Consider the following 12,987-nt stretch of genomic DNA (forward strand, 5'->3'; position numbering starts at 1 on the left):
TAGCCCTTCGTACATCAGCTAATATCTCGAAGTGCTGTACAGACACCCAGCCTAAAACCCCAAACAGCAAGCAATGCAGGTGTAGAAGCATGTAGAACCATGCCTTATTGGAATGGTTTTATTGATGTCTGTTGGAAAAGCGTTTGGATGTTAACTTTGGGGCGGCAGGTAGCCTAGTGGTTAGAGCGTTGGGCCAGTAACCGAAAGGTAAAAAAATGTAATAACGACTTATTAACAAAATTAAGGAAGTTTATTTTAAAATTATTCATAAATATTATCCTGCCAACCACTATATGAAGAAGTAAAAAAATTTTTTTTTTTTAAATGACCACCCAGAAACACGGTTGCATCTTTTTTGGCATTGTATTCGTGTAAGTAGACTTATAATTGAACACATTTATGAAGATTTGACACTATTATGGAGAGATGTGCTGCTTGGATTATTTACTTTTGAAAGAAATAAGTAGAAAAATGTTATGTAATTAATTTCATTATTCTTTTGGCCAAGTTTCATATTCACAAATGTACATTTACAAACAAAACACCACATTGTATTACCGTACAAAAATAAATTGAACTATATTTTAAGACAATTAAATAYTGTTAGAATGATAAATGTGTGTATGTCCCTTAACGTCCTTATGTAATGTGATATTGTACCCCCTAGCCCAACTGTCCTTTGTATATTCTTTAGATATACTTTTGTTCCCCATGTACTTTTTGTATTGATTTGTTGTTAATAAATAATGTAATAAAATATAGAAATACGACTTTTWGATCGTGAAAACTTATATCATACATTATCTATACTGGCTGGTAGGTTGTCTTCTCTCGAAGGAGCCATTGATTYCTACCTCGAGAATGTTTTTTAATAACAGACGGTCAAACACATTTCTGCTATTTGTCTGCCYCTTCAGTCCAGAATGCATTGCATAGTGCGGTACGAATGCTAGACTCCACTCTATGAGGCACATTGATCTGTACTGCAGGTCGAACATTGGGATATTGTAGACTCCTAAATTGATAGCGCAGTTTGTTTAGGTGATTTTACAGCTAACTAGCTACTTCAGATGCTGTTATTGACTTTGGTATTGTTGTGTGTAGCTACGTTTGCTARCTAGCTAGCCAGCCATACCACAGRGMGCATTGCATTGTGGACTTTGTAGTCGATTTGAGCTGCAACAGATTTCCACGTGTTGCTACCAACCTTATTCTAACGACAGAATTAAACATTTGTTCACAAAAATGTTATATAACACTAATATGTGGACAGGAATGAGTGGTTTTGGGTGGATTTTTCTTTTAAGTATATTTKAGCAATTATGTTTACTTTTGATACTTACGTATTATAAACACAGGGTCGTTACAGTATATTTAACACCAAATACTTTTAGACTTTTACTAAAGTAGTATTTTACTGGGTGACTTTTACTTGAGTTATGTTCTATTAAGGTATCTTTACTTTTACTCAAGTATGACAATTGGGTACTAACAGACATATGCAAATATGTGCTAGAACGCGGCAATAGGATCTCGCTAGCAAGTATGTGGAATGTGCATAAGGGGTATTGGYATGTGCATAAGGGCTATTGGCTCTGCCCACTATGATTAATTTGCTCCGATTTGAAACGACAAGGCCGTGGTCTATCTTGGGTTAGTTATAAACAACTGTTCATTTGAATGACGTTTATTGTTATCTGGTTCATCAAAATGTTTATTGGAGAACCACCATTTGTTTTTTTTGACAGAACTTCAGAGAAATTAGGCATATCTGAATTAATTGTATGCCTACTGTTAGTGAAATAAACKAATCTGATTGCAGTAACACGAGACTGCCCCAAGGTGGGGTCAGAAACCGAGCTATGATGGTGTGTCACTTATTTTCTTCCGACTGCCATTACAAAAATGTTCTAAGTAATAGTTGTTCCAGAATAGCATGAAGTTGTGCGTTCAACGCGTGTATACATGGTGCCATGAGTGCTGATAATTCTTGTGCGGACGTGTCGGTACCTTTACGGAACCTTCTGAACTCGGTCCAGTGTGTTCGAGACCGAGTAAAGGGTAGCTATTTGRATGGTGTTACCAGCTTTTTGTATTGATATGTTTACCATTTAGATAGCTTGCTTCAATCTAGAGCCATGTGATAGCTGTTGTTAGCTAGAAACATGGTGGTAACGTTAGCTAGGAGGCTAGCTAGCTAACAACACTGTTTTGATGCAGATAGCAAACATGGCGTGCCTTCTGAGGGAGSTAATTAAGGATAGGGTGTTGTTTTAGCTTCCCAAGTCTTCCTAACTAGCTCATGGTTGCTAAAGCTATAATGAATTATCTAAGTAGCTAGCTAATTAGCATATTCAGAAATTGTTGTAACGTTTGTTTGTTTGTCTTTAGATGGGGAGTCCAACGAGTCCAATGGGGTGTTCAACCTGTCAAACTTCTGGGATACGCTGAGTTGAGTTTTGCTTTCTTTAACACACAGTAAGATGTGTGACTCCATTGCGCTGACATTTCCTTTAATATTTATTTTGGTTGGTTTTCTTTCTAAGGCTTCGGTGATAAAAATGTTAAAAAGCAGTGAATAACGCTAACCCTCCAATCCCCAGCGCAAGCAGTGAAAGCAGCCTCACAGGAAGCCACTAAACTCAGCCTTGCCTTCTCTAAGCCTCCCGTGCCAACACAAGAGGTAAAACTGAGTTTACAAATGTTTAGCTAAATAATATGGTTCTCCGCAGKGACTGTTACTCAAGGGTACAATAGTTGTCGTCATCCCTCATAGACACTGTGGTAGATTATATAAATCCATATGCTTGGCGCATCCATAATTATTGGCCCAAAATATTGACTACTGCGAAGCTGCCACCAGCGATAGGGGGAATGCTGACAGGCACTGCAGTCAGGCATGGAAGACCACGACAGGCAGTCTCCCAATCGTGATTCTCCATGCCTCAAACTGTAGATTAAAACACGTAAAACAAATCCCAAAACTGAAAGTCTGAAACCTTAACCAATCCCCTTCAACCCTTCTTACACTTTGCTGCTGCATTCCCCGTCGTCTCTAAAACATGGGATTGAAGTTCAATTTTAATTGAGTTATAACCATAATSCTAGTAAACATTTTGTCATTAGTAAATGTTTCCACTTCTTCCTCATCAGGATGGTGAGAAGTTTGCTGAATCCATCCAGAAGAGCATTTTGGCACTATCCACTGTGTATTACTGGTTGCCCAAAAGCCATGGTAAGCTACAGTAAATGCAGAAAGTGTCTGCATGTAGGACTGATATTAGCGGGATATATATATATATATATATATATATGCATGCATACCTAGTTGGAATTATTACCCTGATCAATAGGGAAATACTTGGATTGCTTGAAGTCAACATAATATGCGGTGGTTGGAGTTCTCTTTGAGGTCAGTGTAGATCCACAATACAATTCTCTGAGGGGGTTGTTGGGGGGGACTGAAGATTACAGAATCATGTCTGTCCTATGAAATAAATTCCCAAATGTATTCTACAATATTTTATTTTCTATGTTATGCTGTGTGCACTGAACTGGCATGCATGATTGTTGCTGACACTCAGATATTCAGATGAAGGGAATTAAATGGTCTATAATATGCACCGGGGCAGCCCTCAACTCAAACAGTGGTTCAAAGCCTATACTTTATCACTCAGGGTGTAACTTTCCAGTGGTACAATTTTTGCCATGTTATTAAAACAAAATCAGACAACCCCCTAGTAGAATATTTTTCCTTTTTACCTAGTCGGCTTGTGTGTTCTATGCGAGATAAATATTCCTTTCAAGGCTCACTCTTAATAAAGGGAAAATGGTGTCTTACAAGGGCAATGAAATGCTTTATTATAGAAATCCATGTTTTTTTTCTTAGAGTGAATAATAATAATCAGGATGTTGTGTCCAATGGGTAAATGCAGAAGGACAAACCTCATTCTTCAGCCTATGTATTTATAGCCACTATGCTGCATCAGTTGGGCTATAACTTATAGTGCTTATTGCTAATGATGTATATGATAATAGACACATGGTCCAATATGTTAAAATGATATTATCATTTTTACCAATATGTTATTGGGCTCATTTCTGAGGTGCAAATTCTATTTTAAATGGTGCCAGTATTCTCAGTCCTTTTACATAAACATGATCCCGGAGAGGATCCCAGACCCCCTATGCAAGGGGACTGGAATTGGTCAAACTCGCAGTTTAATACATGTACAAAATGACCCTCTTTCTTTACAAGCATGATGGTCATGACTTTTTTACATGAAAGGGGTGGTTAACCTGGCCTCAGAAAATCAATCTGAGATCGACTTAACTTTCAGTCATGTTTTGTTGTTGCTTTAACCCCAAATGCCCCCCCCCCCCAAAAAACAAAACAGATACACCCTATTGGCTTTTAGTTGTCTTTCAATTCTCTCCTACTCCTGTAGGTATCACATTGCGGAGACTGGTGAGAGATGCCACAGCTGAGGTGCTAGATGGCATTGTGCAACTGGTGGACGTCATCGTCAGTTCCCCACTACAGAGGTAACACTGCCCACAGCTTTGAAACAATCTACATCGATATGCATTACAATGTTAAGGCTAGTTATTAGTTAGAATTTCAACAWTTTTTTTTTTTACATGGCTATTTACTGTGTAGGATTTGTTATTGCCTACATTTGGAGTGCAGGAGTTTGGAATTGAACAGAGTAATTTTATGGAGATATTCTCTCATCGATACAAAACATAAACGATAAAATAAACATTTTTCAGGGTGTTCTTAGTGGTGTCCTTAGTAGAATTGATGCAGAGTCTTAAAGGAAAAGGTTCCAAATAGTTTTTCTCACGTGTATTCAATCAACCCACTGGTAATACTCTCTGGAAATGTAATTGACAACTTTCACCTATTTAAGAAATCTTATTTGAAGCTCTTGTCAAGCGAAATGTTTCTGCTTTGGCAATTGCCTTCAAATCTTGTGGTCTTTGCAGCCAACTTTGCTCGCTTTGACAGCATTTGGGTAAAGCCGGTGGACCGACAGGCAGTCAACCAGTTTTAAAGTTAAAGAGCTATAATGGAGGAGGCTGCTTCAAGCTTAGTTGCAGAAGCACAAACAATAATTTTGTTACTAAGGCATGTATATCGCTGTAGGTGAAATGCACCCAGTGACAGTTTTCATGCCCTCATTTAGCTCGATAGAGGTGGAGGGATCAGGCCGCAATGCGTTGTGGGAATCGAAGGCCTGGGAGACAGGCCATGCTCCAAGGTCGCAACGACAAAATATTATGTTTTTTTGACAGGCAGTAGTCATTATTCAAGATTTGCCGACAACATACACTAGCATTCAAAAGTTTGGGGTCACTTAGAAATCAGTCAAGATAACTTTCACAGTCAAAAAGCAAGCCGAGATCTTATACTGAGACATTTTTTGTAATGTAAAAAAAACTACCCTAATAAAAACAATTCTGTAGGAATCAGGTTTGTGCAGTAGGCCTAATATATTATTACAGCATTTTGGCTATATGCCTGACCTGCCAATATTGTTCTTCTCAGACCAAATTATTTCAGAACTTGAGCTTTGATGCAAAATAGATCAGTTGGTGTAGCAATTGCGAGGTACAGCTGAACATAAATTGAAATAATTAGCTTTTTTATTTTACTGGACTGATGGTCATGCTTTGAAGACAACTGCTCTAGAAAGAGCCCAGAGTTTCTGACTTGGAATGCCTAGTTGGATGATCGTTTTTGAGTTCCCAGTTGTGTTGAATGCACTGAAGTCGGAGATTTCTGAGTTCCCATTTGTTTTGAACAAGGCATTAGTGTCCGCGGAGGGAGGGATAGAGCAGCAGAGGCTGCTCATGGTCCCTGCTCTCTCTTTCCTTTCATCCGGTGAGACTGACCAGAGAGGGGACACAGTCTTCCACCTGATGGAAAACCTTGAGTCGCTCTRCATCTGCCTCATGCACAAATTCATGTTACTATGACCAGAGAAAGTTAAATATTCCTCAATACTAAAATAGACACCAACGAGCTGCTAATAATGAATAAAAACGCAGGGATATCGATATACTTGGCTACTCATTCATAGCAGCTGAAGTGGGAGTTGGGAGAAGTGTGTTTTGTAATAGTGTTGATTTAAAAACATGAACTCATAAAAACAGAAACTCTTTGCTCTATTCTTTGACAGTCTCTGGTCATGGTTTTAAAAGTTTGATATTCTCTTAGGCTGGTACCAAACTTTGCTGTGGCCAGGTCGTGGAAGCTTGTAGGCACAGTGATTTGAGCTATCCGATTGGCCAGCGCACTATGTACACTTAGCCACAGATCTCCCAGTATGCTGGGTCAGCGAAGTTTGTCTTTTCAGAAAAACGAAATCGTCCAAAATGGGAGCACTTTGCCTACCCGGTGCGCAGGACTTCTGAATCAGGTGTGGCTACCACCAACAGTGCAACACAAGAAAAAAAATTACGCTTGGCTTTTCTATAGATGTGTTTGGTGATCAACTTGGGTGAACTTTGCCTTTTTAGCATGTCAACTATAGCAGTAAGCAGGTTTCGATCCAAACAGTTCAATGCAGATTAGTTACCTGACAGATGGGAAAGTCAACGCTGGGCTGATGGAAAAAGGAAATGTCAGTACAATTTAATAAATGCCGAAACACAATTTGTTTGTTCAACATGGTGGAATCTTTTTGTGTCAGTAAAATTAATTATGCGTGAAATGGCGATTGGAAATAGCTTTTTATGCGCAAATCACACAATGATATGTTGTGGTCCTCCCACTACTACTTGGGAAAGCATGTGGTTTATTAGGCAACAGATAAAATAAGTTCTGAACTTCACAGGGTGGTGAAAGTGCATGGTGATGAGCTTGATGCTCTTTTCCAATAAATATTGAGGGTTTTGTTCTGGTGACATGACGATTGATGCTTGGCTGCCATTTGACAAATAAAAATACTCTCGCTCTTAATAGCATCATCATTTAGGCTAGCCTACCTCCACTGTATCTGCGGGCTGTTGGCCAGAGCGCATGTGCAAAGATGGGAGTGGGCACATTTTCTATATAACGCAACAGTTTTGGTGACAAAATCATTCGTAGAGTTGAAAATGCGATTGAAACGCGATTGAAACCCATCTTAACTTGTATTTTTTTATTCGGTACATGGGAATTTAACCGCAAAGTTATTTTTAATGTGCAGTACGTCATCACACAGCCTTTTATCCGTACAAGTCAATTTCATAGAAACATCTCTGGTGGGAAAATGTACGTATTGTTTTAATGCAGATTTTTGCATGAAAATCTGTCGTCAATTGGATGGAATCCTAGTTGGTGTCTGTCAGACATAGTAGAATTATACCGTTTTATTGAAGGACCTACAATTCTTACTAAAGCTTTTTTATTTAGTTTATCACAGGAACAGCTCCAATCTACAGGTGGGGTATGGTCAGCGTGTGACCAGTTTGCACATTTACCAAGAGGTGAGTAAACTTTACAGAATTCATCTAGTTCAGCATGTACTGAACGTTGCAGATAAGAATGCCATGAATAGAGCTGGCATGATTGCTTACTGTACATGTCAGATTGTGTAAACAAGATGTGTGTATTTCTATCTGAATGTTCCACAACGGTTTGCCCTGCTGAACGCAGCCCTGAGCCTCCATGTCCAGAAAAGTATACTACGAAGCAAGCTAGATCTACTCAGGGTTTCCTAAAGCTAGCCAGTTTCAGTTGCCTTCCATTCCAGCTCAGGCTTCATACGTACTACGACAGTGGATATTGCTCGTCTGCCTGCCGCTAACTCTAGCAGGCTTGTAACTGCGTGTGCATGTCACACCTGGCTAGTGGAACGCCGAACTCGTCAGTAAGACGATGTTGGAACATMAATTAAAAAGTTTAGCAAATTCAGCAGGCTATCGTGTGAAATTGACTTTTAGAAGTGCCGTCTTTATTTTATTACTTTGGTGTGGTTATCAATGCACGAGCAGCTTTCTTCCCCACTAAAGTTTTACTGTGTGTGAAGTTTCCAATGCATTTGTCATTACTAAATGTGTAATGTGATAGGTTTTTTAACACAAAAACATATTTGATTTAATAAATATTTAATCAGTCTTCCGCAAATCAAGTGGATGATGACACAATCTTTGTAAGAGGGAGGGAATCTGATTACGTTGGTCCTCAACTTGCGCCTCTGATTCTTCATTCTGGTTAAATGTAGTTAGCCTACCCCGGAGCAGGTTAGATCTGAATGATTCGTTGCCATAGAAATKTACCTGTATAAAAGGTGAGCCAATTTCATGGTACCGGTTATCCTAAATAGAACTTAAAGTTGTCTCGCTAACTCCTCAACTTACATTTGTAGTACGGGGCTATTTTTAAAGCAAGAATCCTTAATTGTAGCAATAACAAAGTGGCCACCCTGCTTCATTTTTAGTTAAAAATGGATGGGCCTGGAGAAATGTAACACTTCTCAAATTCATAGACAGCTATGGAAGGAAGGACTGATCATCCATGATATCAAAATTATAGTTTTAACTGTGTATTGAGGCTAAACAGTTTGTTTACATTTGCGTTGTTTACAAACATTGGAGTCATCAAACAAGCTGATATTTTGGGTTGATCAAAGCTCATGAGGCATTGAAGTATACAATGCTGTGAAAAAGTATTTGCCCTCTTTCTAATTTTCTCTCTTTTTGATACTGAATGTTATCAGATCTTCAACCAAAACCTAATATTAGATAAAGGGAACCTGAGTGAACAAATAACATAACTTTGTTTATGAAATAAGTATGTAATTGTTCTAACACCCAATGCCCCAGTGTGAAAAAGTAATTGCCCCCTCCCTTACTCTTAACTGCTTGTGCCACCTTTAGCTGCAATGACTCGAACCAAATGCTTTCTGTAGTTGTGGATCAGTCTCACGTCGCTGTGGAGGAATTTTGGCCCATTCTTCCATGCAGAACTGCTTTAACACGGCGACATTTGTGGGTTTTCAAGCATGAACTTCTCGTTTCAAGTCCTGCCCATCTCAATTGAGATTAGGTCTGGACTTTGACTGGGCCATTTCAAAAYGTCAAATTTGTTGCTTTTTAGCTGTTTTCATGTGGACTTGATTGTGTGTTTTGGATCATTGTCTTGCTGTGCTTCAGCTCCCATACGGATGGCCTGACATTCTCCCTTAGAATTATCTGATTCAGAGCAAAATTCATGGTTCCTTCTATCAAGGCAAGTCGCCCAGGTCCTGAGGCAGCAAAGCATCCTCAAAGCATCACACTACCACCACCGTGCTTGACCGTTGGTATAAGGTTCTTACTGTGGAATGTAGTAATTGGTTTTCTGCAGGCATAATGGGCCCCATTTCATCCAAAGAGTTATATATTTGACTCCTCTGTCCATGGAACATTCTTCCAAGATCATCCAGGTGCTTTTTGGCAAACTTGAGTCAACTTTTTTGGGGAGATGGGTCCTATTATGTCTGGTGAAAACCAGACATTTCATAATACTTGGCTCTAGTCTAGAACATATTTTTCTGACAAAGATAAGCTGCGTAAGAAAAGGATGATACATTTTGATTGGCACCCAAGTAATCAAGTGTTTTATGTACAAGGAAAAACTATGCCAAAGCAATCCCCAACTGTGTACATTCCCATGTTAGTACAGTATATTCCTGTAAAAAAAAATCTAGTGTGTGTGTATATAATGTCTGGCCCAGAGCCATAAATATACATGGTTAGGCATGCAACTGCTGGTGTAAAAAGGGCTGTATTAAACAATCTGATTGTTCCGAAAACCATAGGGCCATAAGAGCATGTCTGTGCCTGTCGTGTTTGTCCATGCAGATAACCGGGCAGCAGTGCTGGGGGTCTTGGCCTCCTATATCGGGGTGGTAAAGGATGCCATAGAGGAGATGGAACAGGTGCCCTTTACGCTTTCACCAATGATGGCTTCATTTCACTTCTCACCACATTTTCTTCAGGAAAATAACCCTTTTATAATTGTTGTAGCTAACTTAATAAAAATGTCTGTACACGTTTTCCATGAATACATTAGCATTTTCATTGAGCTGAAAATGTAATGTCACCTTATGTTGCCATCTCGTCTGTCTCCATATGTCCCTTTTGTATCCTACACTTGTCCTCGTGTTCGCTTGGGTGTCCCAATAATATATATGTTTTTTATTCTCCTGAAGTGTACACTCGTTCACCATAAAGCATTGGATTTGTGGATGCTGAAGGGAGTTTCCACCATATGTCTTGTATCAGTCATTTCCTTTTAAATCAGTGAAAGGAAGTGAACAAGTGCACACTTTGGGAGGAAGGCACAATAATTGTGACACAGCCCAAGTTTATATCCTCAAATCCCCTCTCCCACTAGGCGCAGGCTGAGAGCCAGGACCCATTCAGTGACGTGCTGGATGACGAGGACCAGGACTCGCGGGGCAACCAGGACACATACTGGTCCGAGGAGGACCGCCAGCTCATGGCGCCCTGCCAGGGCCTGATGAAAGCATCTGCTGCCTGCCTGAAGAAGCTGGTGTCTGCCGTCAAGGCCAATGGCAACGTAAGCATGCCAGAGACTGTGGCGCAGCTGGATGACCTGGCTGATATCGCCAAGGAGATCAGCCCCAGGTAAAAGAGGATGGTCGATTCCAAATGCATTTAAAGGGATGGATAAGTTAAGGGAGTTTAGTCTACATAAGTGCTTATTAGGGTGTAGAGCTAGGTTAGAAGGTTGATTTTGGTCTTTGGCAGATGACATTGATGGTGGTTGGTTCATCTCCTGATTATCTACACGGGATGTTTTACCCCCAACCCTGGCTTAGTTTCCCAGATGCCAGGATGATGAGACAATGAGGCGTTCTTCTAAACTCTTCCAGGCTATCTCTATCTCAGGTCACACACCACATCTTGTCTGGAATGCCGTTTGTAGGTTTTTATCAGTCATTGTCAACTCAAGCTACAGTTGAAGTCGGAAGTTTACATACACTTAGATTGGAGTCATTAAAAATCGTTTTTCAACCACTCCACAAATTTCTTGTTAACAAACTATAGTTTTGGCAAGTCGGTTAGGACATCTACTTTGTGCATGACACAAGTAATTTTTCCAACAATTGTTTACAGACAGATTATTTCACTTATAATTCACTATCACAATTCTGGTGGGTCAGAAGTTTACATACACTAAGTTGACTGTGCCTTTAAACAGCTCTGAAAATTCCAGCATTATTCAAGATTTCTGACAACGTACACTACCCTGTTCAAAGTTGGTCACTTAGAATGAGTCAAGATCTTATACCCTCAGAATTTTTGTAATGTAAAAAAAACATTACCTCCATAAAAACAGTTTCTGTGGAATGAGGTTTTGTGCAGTAGGCCTAATAAGTATTATTACAGCATTTTGCGATATGCCAATATTGTTCTTCTCGACCATATTATTCAGAATTTGAGCTTTGATGCAAAATAGATCAGTTGGTGTAGCAATTGTGAGGTACAGCTGAACATAAATTGAAATAATTAGCTTTTATTTTACTGGACTGATGGTCATGCTTTGAAGCAACTGCTCTAGAAAGAGCCCAGATTTCCGCTTGGAATGCCTAGTTGGTGACCGTGTTTGAGTTCCCAGTTGTGTTGAATGCACTGAAGTCGGAGATTTCTGAGTTCCATTTGTTTTGAACAAGGCATTAGTATCCGGGAGGAGGGATAGAAGGGAGGGATAGAGCAGCAGAGGCTGCTCATGTCCCTGCTCTCTCTTTCCTTTCATCCGGTGAGACTGACCAGAGAGGGACACAGTCTTCCACTGATGGAAAACCTTGAGTCTCTCTGCATCTGCCTCATGCACAAATTCATGTACTAGACAGAGAAAGTTAAATATTCCTCAATACTAAAATAGACACCAACGAGCTGCTAATAATGAATAAAAACGCAGGGATATCGATATACTTGGCTACTCATTCATAGCAGCTGAAGTGGGAGTTTGGAGAAAGTGTGTTTTGTAATAGTGTTGATTAAAAACTTAAACATGACTCATAAAAACAGAAACTCTTTTGCTCTATTCTTTGACAGTCTCTGGTATGGTTTTAAAAGTTTGATATTCTCTTAGGCTGTACAAACTTTGCTTTGTGGCCAGGTCGTGGAAGCTTGTAGGCACAGTGATTTGAGCTATCCGATTGGCCAGCGCAGATATGTACACTTAGCCACAGATCTCCAGTATGCTGGTCGCGAAGTTTGTCTTTCAGAAAAACGAAATCATCCAACATGGAGCACTTTGCCTACCCGGTGCCGCAGGACTTCTGAATCAGGTGTGGCTACCACCACACAGTGCAACACAAGAAAAAAAATTACGCTTGGCTTTTCTATAGATGTTTTGGTGATCAACTTGGGTGAACTTTGCCTTTTTAGCATGTCAACTATAGCAGTAAGCAGTTTCGATCCAAACAGTTCAATGCAGATTAGTTACCTGACAGATGGGAAAGTCAACGCTGGCTGATGGAAAAGGAATGTCATACAATTTAATAAAGCCGAAACACAATTTGTTTTGTTCAAATGGTGGAATCTTTTTTGTGTCAGTAAATTAATTATGTTCGTGAAGGCGATTGGAATTAGCTTTTTATGCGCAAATCACACAATGATATGTTGTGTCCTCCCACTACTACTTGGGAAAGCATGGTGGTTTATTAGGCAACAGATAAAATAAGTCTGAACTTCACAGGGTGGTGAAAGTGCATGGTGATGAGCTTGATGCTCTTTTCATAAATATTGAGGGGTTTTGTTCTGGGACATGACGATTGATGCTTGGCTGCCATTTGACAAATAAAATACTCTCGCTCTTAATAGCATCATCATTTTAGGCTAGCCTACCTCCACTGTATCTGCGGGCTTGTGGCCAGAGCGCATGTGCAAGATGGAGTGGGCACATTTTCTATATAACGCAACAGTTTTGGTGACAAAATCATTCGTAGAGTTGAAATTGCGATTGAACCCATCTTAACTTGT

At 39.8% G+C, this 12,987-nt stretch overlaps 1 protein-coding gene across 1 annotated transcript; it reads left to right on the forward strand.

Moving 5' to 3' along the window:
- The first annotated feature begins 1,854 nt into the window (after nt 1–1,854).
- On the forward strand, nt 1,855–10,654 carry ccndbp1 (cyclin D-type binding-protein 1). The gene is made up of 8 exons (XM_023984048.2): nt 1,855–2,061; nt 2,392–2,451; nt 2,604–2,683; nt 3,154–3,235; nt 4,449–4,545; nt 7,403–7,476; nt 9,835–9,911; nt 10,370–10,654. The coding sequence occupies exons 1-8, from the start codon at nt 1,974–1,976 to the stop codon at nt 10,625–10,627; spliced, it is 816 nt and encodes a 271-aa protein (XP_023839816.1). The 5' UTR covers nt 1,855–1,973; the 3' UTR covers nt 10,628–10,654.
- The last annotated feature ends 2,333 nt before the right edge of the window (nt 10,655–12,987 follow it).

Source organism: Salvelinus sp. IW2-2015, linkage group LG1 (genome assembly GCF_002910315.2).
Source record: "Salvelinus sp. IW2-2015 linkage group LG1, ASM291031v2, whole genome shotgun sequence".
NCBI classification, from domain to species: Eukaryota; Metazoa; Chordata; class Actinopteri; order Salmoniformes; family Salmonidae; genus Salvelinus; species Salvelinus sp. IW2-2015.